General features: G+C 43.5%; 1 protein-coding gene across 2 annotated transcripts in view; it reads right to left on the minus strand.

Moving 5' to 3' along the window:
• The window catches only part of KCNK10 (potassium two pore domain channel subfamily K member 10), a 133,246-nt gene that overhangs the window by 30,803 nt on the left and 85,462 nt on the right, over nt 1-16,981 (minus strand). For both annotated transcript variants that reach the window (XM_035719868.2, XM_025442896.3), the window contains exon 4: nt 11,028-11,188. In XM_035719868.2, coding sequence (XP_035575761.2) covers nt 11,028-11,188 — 161 coding nt within the window. The remainder of the gene's footprint in view (nt 1-11,027; nt 11,189-16,981) is intronic.

Raw genomic sequence — 16,981 nt, forward strand, 5'->3', positions numbered from 1 at the left:
CAAATTCCCAAAGACGGAAAGTAGAAAAATGGTTGCCAGGAGGCTGGAGGAGGGGAGAATGAGGAGGTAGTGTTGGTCATAGGAGGTTTCAGTTTAGGGAGGATGAAAAAGTTCTGGAGGTGGATGGTGGTGATGTTTGCACAACAAAGCGAATGTAATTAATGCCACTGAACCCTGCATTTTTAAATGGTAAATTTCCCACAGTAGAAAAAAACTGGCATAAGGAAAAACGTTGAAGCAAGGCTCTAAAGTATTCCACTGACTCCTGGGGTTACCTTAAATGAGAACAAAACCTCTTTGAAACAGTGACTATGGCCAGGACAAAAATGTTAATTCTATGGAATAAAGAGAACCCAGAATGACATGGAAATAGCGCTGATCTGAAAAGCCAGTGTTGCTCAATTCCTTTGTTCTCCACTTTTTTGAGTGTAAGAATCCTTTTTAAACATTAAAAAGAAATTCCTCAATACCCACACAATACAACGTCTCATACCCACTGATTGAATTCTTAATGATGATTCCTCTACATACACTTGAAAAAGGGTAGCGTGTATATGTGTGTGTGTGAAAAAGGCGTGTTATTTATTCTGTCTACCAGCAATGTTGGAAACACAAAAACAAATTCTCTGATCCTTTAAAATAGCACCTCAGGCCCCTGGGAATCCACCGCCCACAGGGTGAGAACCCCAGCTCTATGCTCACAAGAGATTAAAGCTCAGCAGCAAACTCCCAAGACAGGGTGAAAAAAACATGAAGTCAGAAATGCTATGCTGCACAAATGTAGCTCTTTACAGAAAACAAAAAGCAAAGCATTTTCCCCCAGAAAGACAAAGTGTATTTCCTCTAACACGAATGCACATTTCCTAGGCTAGATTTCATCTGGGCAGCCCTGGCTTAACACAGAGCTATCAGCGGCTGCTCAGCAGTGTGACTACACTATGCCCATCGTGCAGTCACTTCCCAAGGGATCCGAACAGTGGCATGCCTCTCAAGGAGGATGTATTCTAAACAATTTCCCTTTCTTAGGAAAGCAAAGAGAAATTTATCCATGACGTCTGACATGTCGTCACTTAGAAATCACGTTCAGTGCTGCCCTGGTATAAACATGCTGATCATATACCCAGCTCCGTGATGGGCAAAGTCAGCTCAACAAGGTGGTCTCTCAATTTTAATTTGTCGTAAGCTACACCGGAGTGGATTATTGCTTGCTTGACTCACAGAGGTAGCATGACGCTAAATCTGTTTAAAAAAAAAAAAAAAAAAAAGTTTTTTTTTACATTGGAATATATAACCAGAAAAAAAGAGAAGAGTTCTATAAAAAGGCAAAGGGTTATTCTATTAAATCAGTGCCTTCTAGCATGACCAAACTAGCCTGTGAAAATGGGTGATGAAGGGTGAACATGGGAAATCATCATCCACCTGTTGAGGTGGTTTTATGATACTAATAAAAACGTGAGTCCTAATAAAATTCTTGCATTAAATTCATTAACTACAGGGATCCCTGGGTGGCGCAGCGGTTTGGCGCCTGCCTTTGGCCCAGGGCGCGATCCTGGAGACCCGGGATCGAATCCCACATCGGGCTCCCGGTGCATGGAGCCTGCTTCTCCCTCTGCCTGTGTCTCTGCCTCTCTCTCTCTCTCTCTCTCTCTCTCTCTCTCTCTGTGACTATCATAAATAAATAAAAATTTAAAAAAATTTAAAAAAATAAAAAATAAAAAAATAAATTCATTAACTACAGGTTTTAGAAACAGGTTACCACGTGGTAGATCTAAAGCATCACTGGACTTGTGGCGGCCCCAACGTGCAAAGATATAAAATGTCTTAATAAAACCCCTGAGATGTAGAAGGTGATCGTGTGTTCAATGGACAAGCAGATAATGACGGTCCTTAAAAGTTTTCCACAGACCTTCCTCTACTGGATGACTGTTTAGAAAGAGCTGCTTGCATAACATCTCCTGAGTTTAGAATGGAATTAAATCCTCACTGGGAATTAAGGTCTTGGTGTTGGTTCTCTCAAACTCCACATCCTCAAAACCACTGCAGCAGAGTGTTGGGACAAACCAATGAATCCAGGAGAAGGAGAATGCTTTTGAAGGCAAGACCAACTGGCTCAGAGCACCAAGGGGCTTGGCTTCAAGCTGTGTGTTCCTCTTGTTGCCAGTGTCAAGGGAGCTGTAGAAGTGGAGCGATGAAGTGGAAGAACAGAGAGTGGAGAATATTCTCTGCCTGGCAACTTCTCTCTAGCAGTGGGCCCAAAACACGGCCACCATTGGGACAGCATAAGCCCCTCATTTATGAGCTCACCTTCGCATGAGTCACATAACAGACATGAGCAAGGGGGCATTTAAGTCCTAGACAAATCTCCAAGGGAAAGCAACACCAAGAGAGAGATGTTTGCTAATAACAAACCCGTGTTAGGGAGACGGCCCAGGTGCAGAGAGAAGAATCAGAGGCTATTGTCCAATTCAAAGTATCGACAGATCGTATGAATTTGGAAAACTAAAAACCCTTGGACAGCAGAGGAAGACAGGGCCACTGTTAACCCTTCTTTGACTAGCTATCTCTACCTGTCCCCAGGTCTTACTAAATCCCTCATGGAGACTCTTCAGAACCATCAGATGCAATTCCTACCTCATGAGAGAAAGAAGGAAGAAAGGATAGCGGAAAGACTAAGTCTATGCATGCACACTGGGTCAGGGCCATCTGCTTTGGAATCCTTGCTCTGTCACTTACAGGCTGGCTGGGTGACCTTGGGCAGGTCACAGAGCAGTCTGAGCACTTCCAATCTCCTAAAATTAAGAAGACGGTAATGGTCTCTCTGGGAAGGCTGTCGTGCAGCTTACTCTGGGTAAAGCCCACAAGCTAGGGTCTGGCCTACAGTAAACTCTCAAAGCAGATTAGCTACTCAGTTCTAGACTTCGATACTGAGGTCCCATAATAATCCGCCTGACTTCAACCGGATCCTACTGGACAAATGACAAATCCAAGGCTCCTCGCAGAGGTCCCTAAGAATAAAGTTCATGAAAGATTGGTATCCTCTAAGTAACAGTCAAATTCCCAGAAGTTACCTGTGATCAAAGAGAGAGAGAGGCTTTGCTAAAGCTGTCTTAAAAATGTTTAAATGTTAAACACTCTGTGGGCAGTATTTTAAGTAGTTATATTTTAGGCAGAGTTTGAGAGCTTTAATGCTTATAGAAAAGAGTGAAAATGCATTCTAAAAGCTGTTAAAGCCTATAGTGATCTCATATGGCAATAGGAAACACCAAACAGACACCAAAGATGAGCCAAAAAAGAGGAAGAATCATACATTCGATTAGTTCCTACAGGGTTAGCTAATGTGCTGAGATGGTTTGCCTGATAAAAAATACCAGCCAGCTAAAAAATACCTATCTTTATGTATATCACCAGGGTCAAGTCCCCAGGCATTTTCCCTCATTGGTAAGAAACAATCTTATTCCCAGAGCATGAAATCTCTAAAGCCCTCTTTAAGGACCCATGTGAGAGAAGAGATCTCCGGAAAGGAATGGCACCAGCCCTGAAGAACCAGGTAAGACCGTTGGTAGGGACACTAGAACTCAAATAGAAGATACAGCCGGAGCAGGGCACGCACCTTGGGATCTGTGAAGCAGACCTGTGGCTCTTAACTGGGGCAATTTTGCCCTTGAGGGGACACCTACTAACGTCTGGAGATGTTGTTGGCTGTCATAACTGGGGGCACTAGTGATACTGGCATCTAGCAAGCAGAGGTCAGAGATGTTGCTAAACATCCCACAATGCACAGGGCAGGACGCATGACAATAATCCAGCCCAACATGTCAACAGTGCCAAGGCTGAGAAACCCTGCATTACAGGAAGAGAGGAAAAAAGGGGCCCATTTATGGACAGACCGTGTCATGGCCTGTCATTAGGAGATGTGCAGTCTGGTTTGCGAATGTCATTTGTGGAGTTTGTCCCAAGTTCACATCCGGGCCTATCATTAAAGCCAGACAACATCCTTAAACTCATTTAGAAGAGGCCTGCTTGATAAAGCTTTAAAAATATTTACCTTCTTCGAAATTGTTCTAACAATGATTCCCTCCCACCCTCTTCTAGTCCCTAGTGGAAAGTCAGAAAGCAATTGTTCACGTTAAAACCAGGATCTTCTCTCTGATGAAAATAAACCCCCATCATCCACATAACATGAATTCTACTGAGTTATTTCTCAGGAATTTTTAATCCAGAATGCAGTGTGGGCGTGATACAGTGGCAAACAGACACATACACATACGCGTGTGTACACACACACACTCTCAGCCCACCACCTCGCCCTCCCCACTGCCTCCTAGGCTGCTGTGCATAACTAATACTCGATGCATATTTCCACTACTAATAGAATTGGAAATTGCAGAAACACCCAGATTCCAAAACAAGAGCTTTTATCTTCTTAAAATAATAATTCTTTCAAGTTAACCCCCATTGCTACCAGCTCAAAGACCACTTGTGAGTAACAGAAGGCTCCTGCCATGTGTGCCCTTCAAAGTCTTCCCCTGACTCATGCCAGGCACATGGCAGAGGCCCCAGCAGTCCTTGGCTTCCACCAGAAGCTCCTGCCTGCAATCCAAAATGATTGATTAGCCCACTAATTGAACATCATTAGCAGACTGAGACTGTCATCACCCTGTCTTAAGCAGCTCACACACTCTAAAGTCCCCAAGCAATCACAGTACTGATAAGCCTAGGGTAATGTGTTATTATTTGTCAACTATACCGAGGCTCCTTTGGCTCCAAAGGCAAATAAACATTTCTGCTGTATCCTTGGGGGAAGAGGCCAAAGAAGAAAAAGAGTGTCTCTTGGTTTTACAGATAATACCAAAAAGCTTGCTGTTCAGCCAGATAAAAAGAGGCAGCTGCTTCCCACCAGAGGTCCAAGTCCAGCTCAGAGCAAGAAAATGGGATCCAGTCCAAAATCGAACCATTTTCCTACAGTATCCTATCAGGCGACAGTCGGCCTGGCCTAGCAAAGAGCCAGCCCACAGCAGGGGACAGAGAAGCTTCCCGCTTCCAAGATCTGCTTCAGAACCCAAGGTCAGTATTATTTAATCCCAAATAATTATCCTTCCTTACTAAATGCCCAGATTTCCCTCTGGAAACCCAGGAAGAATTATTTTTACTTTATGTGATTTAAATACTTACAAATCATCTCCATGAATTAGCACAACATGTTCAAAAATCTTATGCTCTACGTTGGTTTCATGGCCTGGATTAATATATTTGACAGTAAATAGTTTTGGCCCACCTGGAAGAGGTTAAGGCAGGATTATTGGTTCAAGTCCAGGCTATACTCCCAACTCACTATGTGGCTCTAGGCACGTCACTTAACAAATCATGGGCTCCATTCCTCAGATGTAAAATGAGTCTCACAAAGTAATGATTCCCAAAGAGTGACCCACAGGCCAACTGCATCCAAATTTGTGAGGCCCACAGATAATCCCAGACATTACTAGTAGTCATGCATTTTCCCATCCTGGAAATCACTCCCTGGAGATCAAACAAACCCCTTTGCGGTTGGGTGGGGCTGAGTGACCAGTTGGAGCCAATGGGCCAAAAGGCCAAAGCTCCTAAGGGCCAGGGTGCAATGCCCAGATCTCTTCCTCAGCCTGGACAGTTGCCAGGTTTACAGTAGCCGTGGCAAGGATGAAAAAAATCTAGGGTTTTTTGATACCTCCGGAGAAATTAGTCTTCCCTGACCGATTTGATGATCCCAAAGACAAACTGATTTATGACAAGGAGGGAAGATAGCTTCTCTATGAGCAGTCTGTGTGGCTAGTGGTTGATGGACACCTGAGCCAGATGCTGTCATCACTTACCCAACTTCTCCTTGCTACAAGAATTCTCAGTTTGTTCATCACAGCAAGGCAGTCGGCGCCAAGAGATGAAGCATGATTCCTCGGTGCCAAGGGCTCTGAAACTTTAGGTGGTATCAGAATCACCTAGAAAGCTTAATGGATACAGACTGCTGGGCCCCAACTCTGCTAAGAGTTTTCATGCCTAACAAGTTCCCAGAGGATGCTGCTGCTGGTGGTCCAGGGAATCAGACTTTGAGAACTACTGGTCTCAATCAACCGATCCCACTCTCCTTTTGTCAGATACTCATTTTCTTAACTCCCCTTGCAAGTGGGAATGGTCATATGACCCAGTTCTGGTCAGTGAGACAGAGGGAAGTCTGCAGGGTAACTTCTGGGAAAGATTTTTCTCCCATAAAAGACATTTTTTGTCGCCTTAAATGTGGTCCCATGAAAACATATTTGGTCCTGAGGCAGCCATCTTGCAAACCATGAGGTAACCAGCCTGAGGATGAAAAGCCAACATGCCAAGGACAGCCGTGCAGAAAAAGAGAACAAAACATGGATACATGTGTGTGAAATTGTGATTTATAACAGGAAGCAAATATTGGGTCTTCCTCCCATTCCTGTCACAGTCCTAAAACCCTTGGAATTTCCTATGATGAGAGTGACAAAGGCATTTTTTGTTATGTCAGTGACATGAGTTTTGGATTGCCTAAGTAGGGATGGGGCTGATTGCCAGGGGGACTAACCAGATATAGAGGTTTGGAACATTGATGATTGGCCATCATCAATGGCCAATGACTGAATCAATCATGCCTATGTAATGAAACCTCCATAAAAACCCCAAAATGAGGGGATTCAAGGCACTTCCAGGTTGGAGAACCAGAAAGCTTCTGTGTGCTACTGGGCCAGGCCCCAACTTCCACAAGGACAGAAGCTCCTTTCTTCAGGACATTCCCCATGCATGTCCTCATCTGGCTGTTGATTTATATCCTATCATCCTTTATTACCCTTTGTAATAAACTTGTAATCTAGTGAGATAACTGGTTTCCTGGATTCTGTGAGCCATTCTAGCAGATGTAGTGAACATAAGGAGGAGGTCCTGGGAACCTCTGATCTACAGCCATGCGGTCGGAAGCACAGGGAACAACCTGGACTTGTGACTGGCATCTGAAGTTAAGGGCCATGTTGGGACTGAGCCCATAACCTATGGGATCTCATGCTATCTCCAGGTAGAAAAGAGTCAGAATCAAGTTGAACTGTAAGACATCCAGCTGGTGTTAAAGAATTGCTGGGTGGTATGGGGGAAAACAATCTACACATAAGAATTGGTACCACAATCTTAAACTTCTTACTAGGGAACTGATGCACCAAACCTGAAACAACCTTCCTCCAGGCTTCTTATTATGCCAGTTAAGTGTTGAACTTTTAACACAGTGTTTATCAGTGTTGGGGCAATGTCCGTTTTCCTGGTGTCATGTTCTGTGTGGAAGGACATGTAACACTCTGGCTACTCAATCAGACAAGTAAGTGACTTACAGGTATACTTAGTAGAAGGGACTGAGCTCCTTCATCTCATCTGAAACCATCTGCTACACAGAGGTATACTTTGCTTTTCTCTCTCTGATTTAGTAAGGTTAGTGGGGCTGACCCCGTTCTCATTGGGGTGAGAGCCAATGACTGGAAGAGACAGAATTTCTAAAATGGCCCATGAAAATATCCCACCCTAATCCCCAGGGCCTCTGGTGTGATGAGCTATCTATCACTCCCATGACTAAATCATATGGCACAGCTGACCTCAAGATAGGGAAATCATCCATGTGAGACTGACCAAATCACATGAGCCCTTAAAAAGCAGGGCACTTTCTCAGGCTGGTGGTAGAGGGACAAAGGAAAGTCAGAGAGTTACAAAACACAAGAATTCCATGTTGGCTTTCAAGATGGAAAGGCCATGTGCCAAGGAATTCAGGCAACTCCTAAGAAACTGGGAAAGGCCTCCACCTGACAACCAGCAAGGAAACAGGAATCTCAGTCCTACAACCATTGCCAAAGCCTGAATGAGTTTGGAAGCAGATTCTTCTGCAGATCCAGAGCCCAGCTCAAGCCAATACCTATATTTCAGTCCCATGCTCTACCTAGCACAGCACCCAGCCAAGCCCGCTCAGACTTCTGACCTACAGAACTATGATATGACAAATGGGTGTTGTTTTAAGCTTCTGCACTTGTGATAATGTATTACACATCAGTAGAAAATTACTCCGGCAGGGAAATCGTTCCGATTCAGGGTGAAGTGGTTAATATGTCTTTTTCAGCATCAGAACCAAAGCTACAAGGCATCTGGGTGGCTCAGGTCATGATCTCAGGGTCCAGGGATCGAGCCGAACTCAGGCTCCCTGCTCAGCAGGGAGTTTGCTTCTCCCTCTCCCTCTGCACCTCCACTTGTGCACTTGCTCACTTGCTCACTCTCTCTCCAATGAATAAATTAAAAACCTTTAAAAACACACACACATATCTCCATCCTCTGCTCAGCGGATCAGCAGTAAAGCTAACGTTTTAATCTTCATCAGATTCTTATGTCTATTTCTCAATTAGTTCTGATTTCAGAAGGGAAAAATGGAAAAAATGGGGGGGGGAAGGTTTTATTTATTCATCCAACATAAACCCCAATAAGCAGATACTATATTACTCTACAGCCAAAAGCATTCCTAAATAATACATTAACCTCCAGCAACTCTTTAAAATGAGTCTCAGCCCTGGCATGTGGTAGAAGGACCCAAATCATGTCATCTCAGAACACAGGCACCCAGAAGGCTTATTTCATATTTTATCTTTACTCCACTAAAAATTCCCTCTCCCCTACAGTGGAAAGAAAACATAGCAGATGAAGGAAAAGACTCAATCTTTGAATGGGGAGGTGGAATGTATCTTCCCTCTGGGAACTAGAAATCCACAACCCCCACTTTGTCGATTTATGAAATTTTCAATTTTTCAAATAATCACCTAAGAGGAGCTGGCCTTTGAGATGTAGTTTAAATGAATGGCAAAGAGCTTTGAGACTTTCCACCAAAGCTACAGGCAGCCAGCGAAGTGCAGAAGGGGTTGTTTGTGTATTCAGGGAGAGTGCTCATACTCCTCCTGGAACTCCATCACCCCTTCCAACACCACCTCCAATGTTCTGCAAATGCATACATCGTGTGCTGCCAATTCGATAATATACTGCTGTTTCCTTCCTAAAAGACTCCCAGTCTTTGATGGCGCTGCAAGGAACTGAGTGCGCCATCAGCATAAAAATGAAATGCAAGGTTTTTAAGGCTCTGTCCCAGAGTCCTTTGAACCATCCATCTGAGAGGCAGCTTTAAGGTAAGGAGACTAGTACTCCCCACTGACAGTTCGAAATTCATTAGGGGAAACTAAGTCCCCCAATTCAGGAGCAGATGTGGTCACAATGATAGCAATCTCTTCCTTTATTTAGAATACAGTAATGAATTTTTTTCCCCTAAGGGGGAATTTCAAAAGCTTTTAGTGCAATCCTTTCTTTCTACAAATAAGGAAACTGAGATCTAGAGAAGCTACATAAAAATAAAAATGCCAGATCAGCCATTTCCCCATTTGAATCCTGTTCTTCTGCATGTTCAACCCACCAGATTCACTTCTCTCTATCTTGGAGGGGGCCAGGAGGTGGTGGCTAAAAGGGTACCTCTGAGAAGTTCCAAATGGCTCTTGGAGACAGGTTGCCATGTCCGGTTTCAGGAGACCTGAATATCTGAGAAGCAGAGAAGCTGAGCTCTGACGGTTTCCATGGTGACCACTGGGCCCAAGTTCATGCTCTAAAGAGCCAGCTGGCCAAGCCAGCACCCGGGAGCAAAGGTTGTGGGACATTCCAGGAAAATCCATGCACCGTTGAGCTCCTCAGATGAAACCTGGATGGGTGGCTCAGCTATTAATAAGGGCTTCTTTTGGAAGACAGATACACAGCAGATCTGCACTCTTCATATCTGGCCCTGTGCCAAGCTCTCTTCCATACATTATTTCATTTAATCATCACCAAAACGTTCTAAAGTGGATTTGAATTCTATCCTCCTCTTTCACCGATGAGTAAACTGAGGCCGGCTTCACCCAGCATCACTAAGCTCCTAAAAGGTGGCTCTAAGTCAGTTCTCCTGCCCTGTTCTTCCAATCTAACAAACCTGAAACCGCTCACCTGGCAGCTCCCTTGCCTTCTTCTAAAGAGAAGTCGTGATTTCTTGTCTCAGAGAGAAAAAGCAAGTGCAGCTTTAGAACTCACCACTGATCTCTCTGTGGCCATACTCCTAGATTCTAAAAAGGTCTCAAGTTGTCGTTTTTAAATATTAAGTCATCCTCAGAAACAACTCCCTGAAGAAGGTTTGAAAGAATCGAGAAGTGGGTCAATAATGAAAAAGAGAGAAGAACCAATGTGACATATAAGTCAAACAAGTTTTCTGTGAAATCATATGAATACGTGTTCATTAAAGGGCATTGGGAACCCCGGGCCAATCACTTCTGCTCCACAAGCCTGTCACTGAGGCCAGGAATGCCATCTTTAGTAAATAAAGGTAAGTATTCTCAGGAAGAAAAACCCACCAAGATATTGGTAATCATCATCAACATCTCAGTATAAATTAGTACATCAGTGTACTATTGCTGAGAGAGCACTCAGAAGTGAGAGGACAGAGGGTGGGGCCATAAAGAGACAGATACAAAGCATGACTCAGTATCTGGACAAGGCAGGCTTCTGGAAGAGGTCTCAGAAGCTAGGATCAGCCTAAGATACTGGAGTTGGAAATAAAAAGGAATGAAGAATTCCCGATAACAAAACAAATGGATTTACTTCTCTACTTTATCGCAAATACACTTAGAAACCCAACTTCCATCTTGGAGCTGGAACTGAGTATGCCTCCCATCTTCAGAAAAATCTAGTTTTGGCAAATGTGTAGCTAACCCTCTTGTGTTGTGATTCCAGAAATACCACTGTAAAGAGGGAAATTGCTAAAGAGAAGGGAGCTTAGGCACAGTACCTGTGACTACCACTGGCCAAAATAAAAAAATACAATTATAACATTAAACCCTTCCACTAAAAGTAACAATGATATGATAATACCCTGATCATTCCTTCTGGATCCCATCAGGCTAAAAAGCCAGTTAGATCACAGAGATGAGGGTTTAAGTAGATGCAGTACTCACTCGAAAGACCTTCTCCACTCTTGCAATGCTCTTCCCAAAGATGGTTCCAAGTTGGTCTCCAATTCCAGCCAATAAGAAACCAAAGAGTGGAATTCCAAAGATGGCATATAAAATACAAAATATTTTGCCTCCTTCAGTGCTTGGAGCAATATTCCCATACCCTGGTGAGAAACAGTAAAAAGAGAGGGAGAGTGGTAAGGTGGGAGAGAAATCAGAGAGCTGAACCAGAGAATCTGCAGATTTCTTGAAGGGTTTCTGTACTCGCCTACTGCATGAGCTTCAGGGAGTAGAGCATCATTAAAGGGCCTCTAACATTCAGAACACTGTTCCATTGCTTCTTTCCATTCTCTCCCTGAAAAGTTTTTTTTTTTAAGATTTTATTTATTTATTCATGAGAAACAGAGAGAGAGAGAGAGAGAGAGAGAGAGAGAGAGGCAGAGACACAGGCAGAAGGAGAAGCAGGCTCCATGCAGGGAGCCTGACATGGGACTTGATCCCGGGTGTCCAGGATCATGCCCTGGACTGAAGACGGCACTAAACCGCTGAGCCACCCGGGCTGCCCCCTGAAAACAGTTTTAAGGAGATCCAGGCTTCCTGGATCTTAATGTGTATAATTAGATTATATTTTAGGAAATTTGTTATCACCCAGAATTGCATTGCTGTTGAAAACCAGTATCATTCATTTCAGAAACACCAAATATCTCAGACAGCTGTGGTTCAGGGAGACCTGAACACCCAAGGAAGGTTCGCCGTTGCCATTTTTTTAATTGGAAAAGAGCTTGTCCTTTACAGTCTCATCCCATGAGCATCCCTTCCACTTGACAGACTTGCTGTCTTCAACATTTCGCTCCAAAGGGTGATGGGTGATCAACATTAGGTAGGATCTATGGTCTAGCACAAATTCAGAAAGGACTCATGGTTCATACTGCCCTACCCTGAGAAGCCTGAAAACAGTAGAAAGGGAAGGAAGACTGTGCCTCTTCCTGCATTGACAGTGATGTTTAGCTCTACTTGGCTCTCTTTCTCTCTACTGGGAACTTTGCATTGCCTCTGGGTCCTGCCTCTCCTCCCACCTGCTTCTTTCATCAAGGGCTATCAGGTCCTAAACACATGTTTATTGGAGGAATGGACGTTTGAATATAAAAGAATCTTTTTATACCCATGTCTATCATATGTATTTCAAATAGTGCTTGAAAACACCAACACCTGCATTCTTAAGAATTCTGCGATTATGGAAGCAACTTATGTATAGTGAGCACCAGGCTTCCTCTATATGGATGGGGCTAAGAAAAGTAGTGCTGGGAGGAAAAGGCCATGGTATTAGCACAATTTAGAGAAAGATGAGAATCTAAATTGCTTGATATTTAGTTTCCCGCCAATGAATATTGCAATGTTATGCTACCCAGCATCTGGATAGTCACCTAACTATTATCCCGTATTAGGTAACTCGTGGAGTCAGGGAGTCTGTTTCTAAATCCATGCAGTGGGTGAGTTACTGGGTTGGTGGCTGTGGGCATGTTAGTGACGCAGCACAGCCAGGGACAATGTTAGCGCTGCCCCATTCTGCACCCTCCATGAACCTAGAGAACTCACGGCTGCTGTCTGCCTTTGGGTGATGAGTCACCTGGCTATTTTCCTTTTCAATTTTCTTGTCAGACTCATTGAAACCTTTTATCATGAATTATCTAAATTACAGTTTCCATTTCTCAAATGAGTGTTCAGGCAAGCCTTCCTCATCTTGCGTTCCTTTTACTCATCACCATTTCCACTGTAATACTGCAAAAAAAAAAAAAAAAAAAAAAAAAAGGCTCCTGGAACTATTTTCCAGGTGCTTTCAGAGACTTGGCAAAACCATTTTTCTAAGTGTTCCCCTCTAGAATAATCCAATTTAAACTGAAAAGGGGATAAATGTGCCCACACAGCTTCGCTTCACACAGATCGATGGGAACCTGCAGAAACATTTATGACTCTTGCTCGACTGTCTCAGAGTTGCCCAATCACTGTCAGAGAATGTGGGTTTTCTTTAGTCTCAGTATCTCAGAAAGAAGCATATTGTAGACAACAGCACAGGCAAACAAATTGAGGCTTTGAGCCTGCTGAATAGGCATCTTATTAGCCCAGACAAGAGGTGCATACTCTTCCGCCAGCCTTTGGTGAGGATATGCCCCACTGCCTGGCTAAGGACTGTGTTCAGGGAACTTTCTGGTATCATCCAAAGAGCATGACAAGGAAGTGAGAAGGCAGAGGCTCCTAATCCAATTCCACCTCATTCTGCCTGGTTGTCCCCAGGCTCACTTAGCCTCTGCAAATCCCAGTGTGAGAGGGGTTCAAGAATAATGTGCAAAAATAAGTGAACTGTAAAGTACCATAGCAATGCAAAGTGGTATTATTACTAGTAGTATTATTATTACCATTGGCTCCTTATTTATTCAGTGTTTCACAGAGTAGAACACTAAACTACAGTTAAAGCAAAGTTCTTGGGTAAGGACCCCAGTGAAGTAATATCCATTGATATTCAAAGAAGCCCTTAAATATATTTAAGGCCATCACTTCTTACTGGGCATATGGTAATTCCCATTCTTGAGAAACATTGTGTTTGTGCACTGTGTGTGTGTACACCCGTGTGTGTGTGTGTATGTGTGTGTGTCCCTTACCTCTGATGAACTATATGGAAAAGCTGTTCCAGTGGAGCCCTCAACCCTATCATTCTAGACTTTTAACATTCTGGAGCTTTGCTCTGAGGCAATGGAGGGCCACATTCCTGGATTTTTGGCTCTACTTTACTGGGCCTGTTAGACTGCCCTGCCCATCCTTCCAGAATCCTTAGCAGAACTTTGAAGTAGGGAGTGATGGTTATATAGGCTCAAGATTAGAGACTATAGAGCGTCCTGTTCTGACACTTCTACTTCCTGACTCTCAGATCTTAAGGATTTCCCTAATCTTTCTGCTTCACTTTCCTCTTCTGAGATGGGGCTACTGACAGTATCTGCCTTGCAACTATTAAAGATGAAACAAGGAGAGCCTTGGTGGCTCAGTTGGAGAGGTACCTGACTCTTGGTTTCAGCTCAGGGCATGATCTCAGGCCCATGGGATCGAGCCCCATGTCAGGCTCCACACTCAGCATGGAGTCTGCCTGTGATTCTCTCTTTCCCTCTCCCTCTGCCCCTCTCTTGCCCCTAAAATAGATAAATAAATCTTTAAAAAAAAAAGATGAAATGGGTTACATGCAAAGTACGAGTTGCCTGTGGAGATTAAATACATGTAAATCATGACACAAAGTAAGCACTCAGTAAGTATTAGCAATTATCGTCTTGCCCGGGGTTTTCTGTAGGAAGGGATCAATTGTGAACAATACGTCTCCAGGAAAACTAAGCCCCAAGAGAAAAGAGAGGGTTGGTTCCTGTCTTCCCTCCAGAAACTCCCCTTTCTCCCACAGTGCTAGGACAAGGGACAGAATGTCTGTCACTGGGACCGGCTCAGTGGGTTGGAGGGGCCCACCGCTGCGTTTGGGGTATGGCATCTCTTGGTGCAGCTTCGGCAGCAACATCTGGGAAATGAAATGAGGTGACATGGCAGCGAGAGAGGCAATTGGTCAGGGAGAACTAGTCCAGGACATTAGAATTGGCTTTAAGGGAGACACCTTGGTGACTCAGTAGTTGAGCATCCATCTTTATTTTTCTGTTTTTCGTTTTTTAAAGATTTTATTTATTATTCATGAAAGACAGAGAGAGAGGCAGAGGCACAGGCAGAGGGAGAAGCCGGCTCCATGCAGGGAGCCCAATGTGGGACTTGATCTCTGGTCTCCAGGATCACACCCTGGGCTGAAGGCAGGCCCTAAACTGCTGAGCCACCCAGGCTGCCCCGAGCATCCACCTTTGGCTCAGGGCATGATCCCAGGGTACCAGGATCAAGTTCCGCATCAGGCTCCCCCCAGGGAGCCGGCTTCTCCCTCTGCCTGTGTCTCTGCCTCTCTCTGTGTTTCTCATGAATAAATGAATAAAATCTTTAAAAAAAAAAAAAAAAGAAAAGAAAAAGAACTAGCTTTAAGGAAAGCAAAAGAAGTTTGAAGAGCGACTTTTGGCAGATGACCAGCCCAGCAAGGATCATCTGTTACAAAAAGGTGGACCAAGGCAGGGCTTAGTTGCGTTCACCTCTAGCCAGAAAACAGTGCTGGGCCCTTTTTGTAGAGAAAGCTGATGTTTAAAGAAGACTGCCTGAGTAGCTCATGTGTAACACTTCAATTTGCTATTCACATGCCAAAGTCAAATCTTTGCCAAACCATGTGCTATTCAACCCTGTTATTTGGTGAAGAGTGTGCATTCTAGAATCAGAACATCTATGGGTGCTAAAGTGGCTTTCAGGGGATGCAATCTGTGCACCCACACTAAGAAGGGCCCCATACTTGGTTGATGGATCTGCTGTTGCCAGTTTGATGTTCTTAATCATTTTTTTAGCAAGGGACCACATTTTCATTTTGCACTGGGCCCTACACATTATGTAGCTGATCCTGGTGAAGGAAGCCAGGCTCCACTGCTTACTAGCTATGAGATATTGTCCAGGTTACTTGACATCTTAGAGCCTCAGTCTTCCCATCGGTAAACTAAGGCAAAGAATAATACCTACTGGATATGCTTAATGAGAGACTAAGTGAGATAATTATGTGGAACTCAGTGCCTGGCACCTAGTAAGACTCAGTAAACATTAGCTGCAATGACTGCTATTTCCAAAGCCACAGGTTAGCATCCAGTTCAGGTGCTGCATAAGTAGAAATAGCTGCAAAGTACTTTGGTAGGTACAACTCTTAATTAAGGCCACTCACTGGGCAAGTGACAGTGACTAGCTACTATCTGGGACCTGACCAGGGGCTCTCTCTAATATGAGTAAAGTCAAGTGACTCAATCCAAAAATGCCTTGAAGACTAAAATCTACCAGCATTCCATAGCAGTTGGTAAGAATGCCATCATTTGCTGCCCTTCTACAAATAATGGTTTGTGGGAAAGCAACTGAACAAAGGAGTGAGCATCACTCCTCCAGCTTAGAAACCCTCGTTGCTGGGGACCCACTGGCAGTCAACAGTCAAGAACAGGACTATCCCACATCAGAATTAGTTACTGAGAAAGGGGACAAGCAAAGACTGAACAGAGTCTAGTCTTCCTCTGACATGGCTCCTAGTTTGGAGAAGTGCCTTAATATATTCCCTGTTGTTACATATTTGTAAGCCTTCTTGTATATGTGAACATAAAAAACCTTGTTTAAAAAGAAGTACTTTGATACTTTCAGATAAAAGGGACCTCTGATCCTGAGTCGTATCACTGTTTTTCAGAAAAGACTGTTATTCCTAAGACCTCTCTATACACATTCTAAATAATGAACACATATTTCTTGTGTCTGAGAAGTACATAACCTCATGCGGCTCATGAGAGTCTTTCTGGAAAGCAATTTGCCAAGACTTTAAAAAATCCATGTCCTTTGACACCACAATTCCTTGGGGATCCCCCTAAGGAAACAACCAGAGATGAAGACCACACTTGACACACAAAGATTTTCACTGTGGTATTACACTGTCACAAAATAGAAACAACTTAAGCCTCCAACCATGTGACTATGGTATGGGTAGTATATCCAATGGAACCCAATTAAAATTATGTTTTTCAAATAATCTTAGTAATACAGGGAAATGTTTATAGTATTATGTCACAAATTATAGGAACTCTAGTAAGCAGGCTAATGTTTGGATATTTTATAAGTAATGAGAAGACAGCTCCTCTGCTCCAGCCATTCCACTGCTTAACTCCTAAATAGTGGAAAATTTCTCAAGAACCTAAAGAATTCATGGGCTCTGAGTTTTCTTATAACCTTTTTACCACATATGATGAATGAATTTACCACCAAATAATTGGAAAAAAAACACAGTTTTTCTTTCCCTCATTATTCTTACCATCATTGTGCTCAGT

Source organism: Canis lupus, chromosome 8, assembly GCF_003254725.2.
Source record: "Canis lupus dingo isolate Sandy chromosome 8, ASM325472v2, whole genome shotgun sequence".
Classification (NCBI taxonomy): domain Eukaryota; kingdom Metazoa; phylum Chordata; class Mammalia; order Carnivora; family Canidae; genus Canis; species Canis lupus.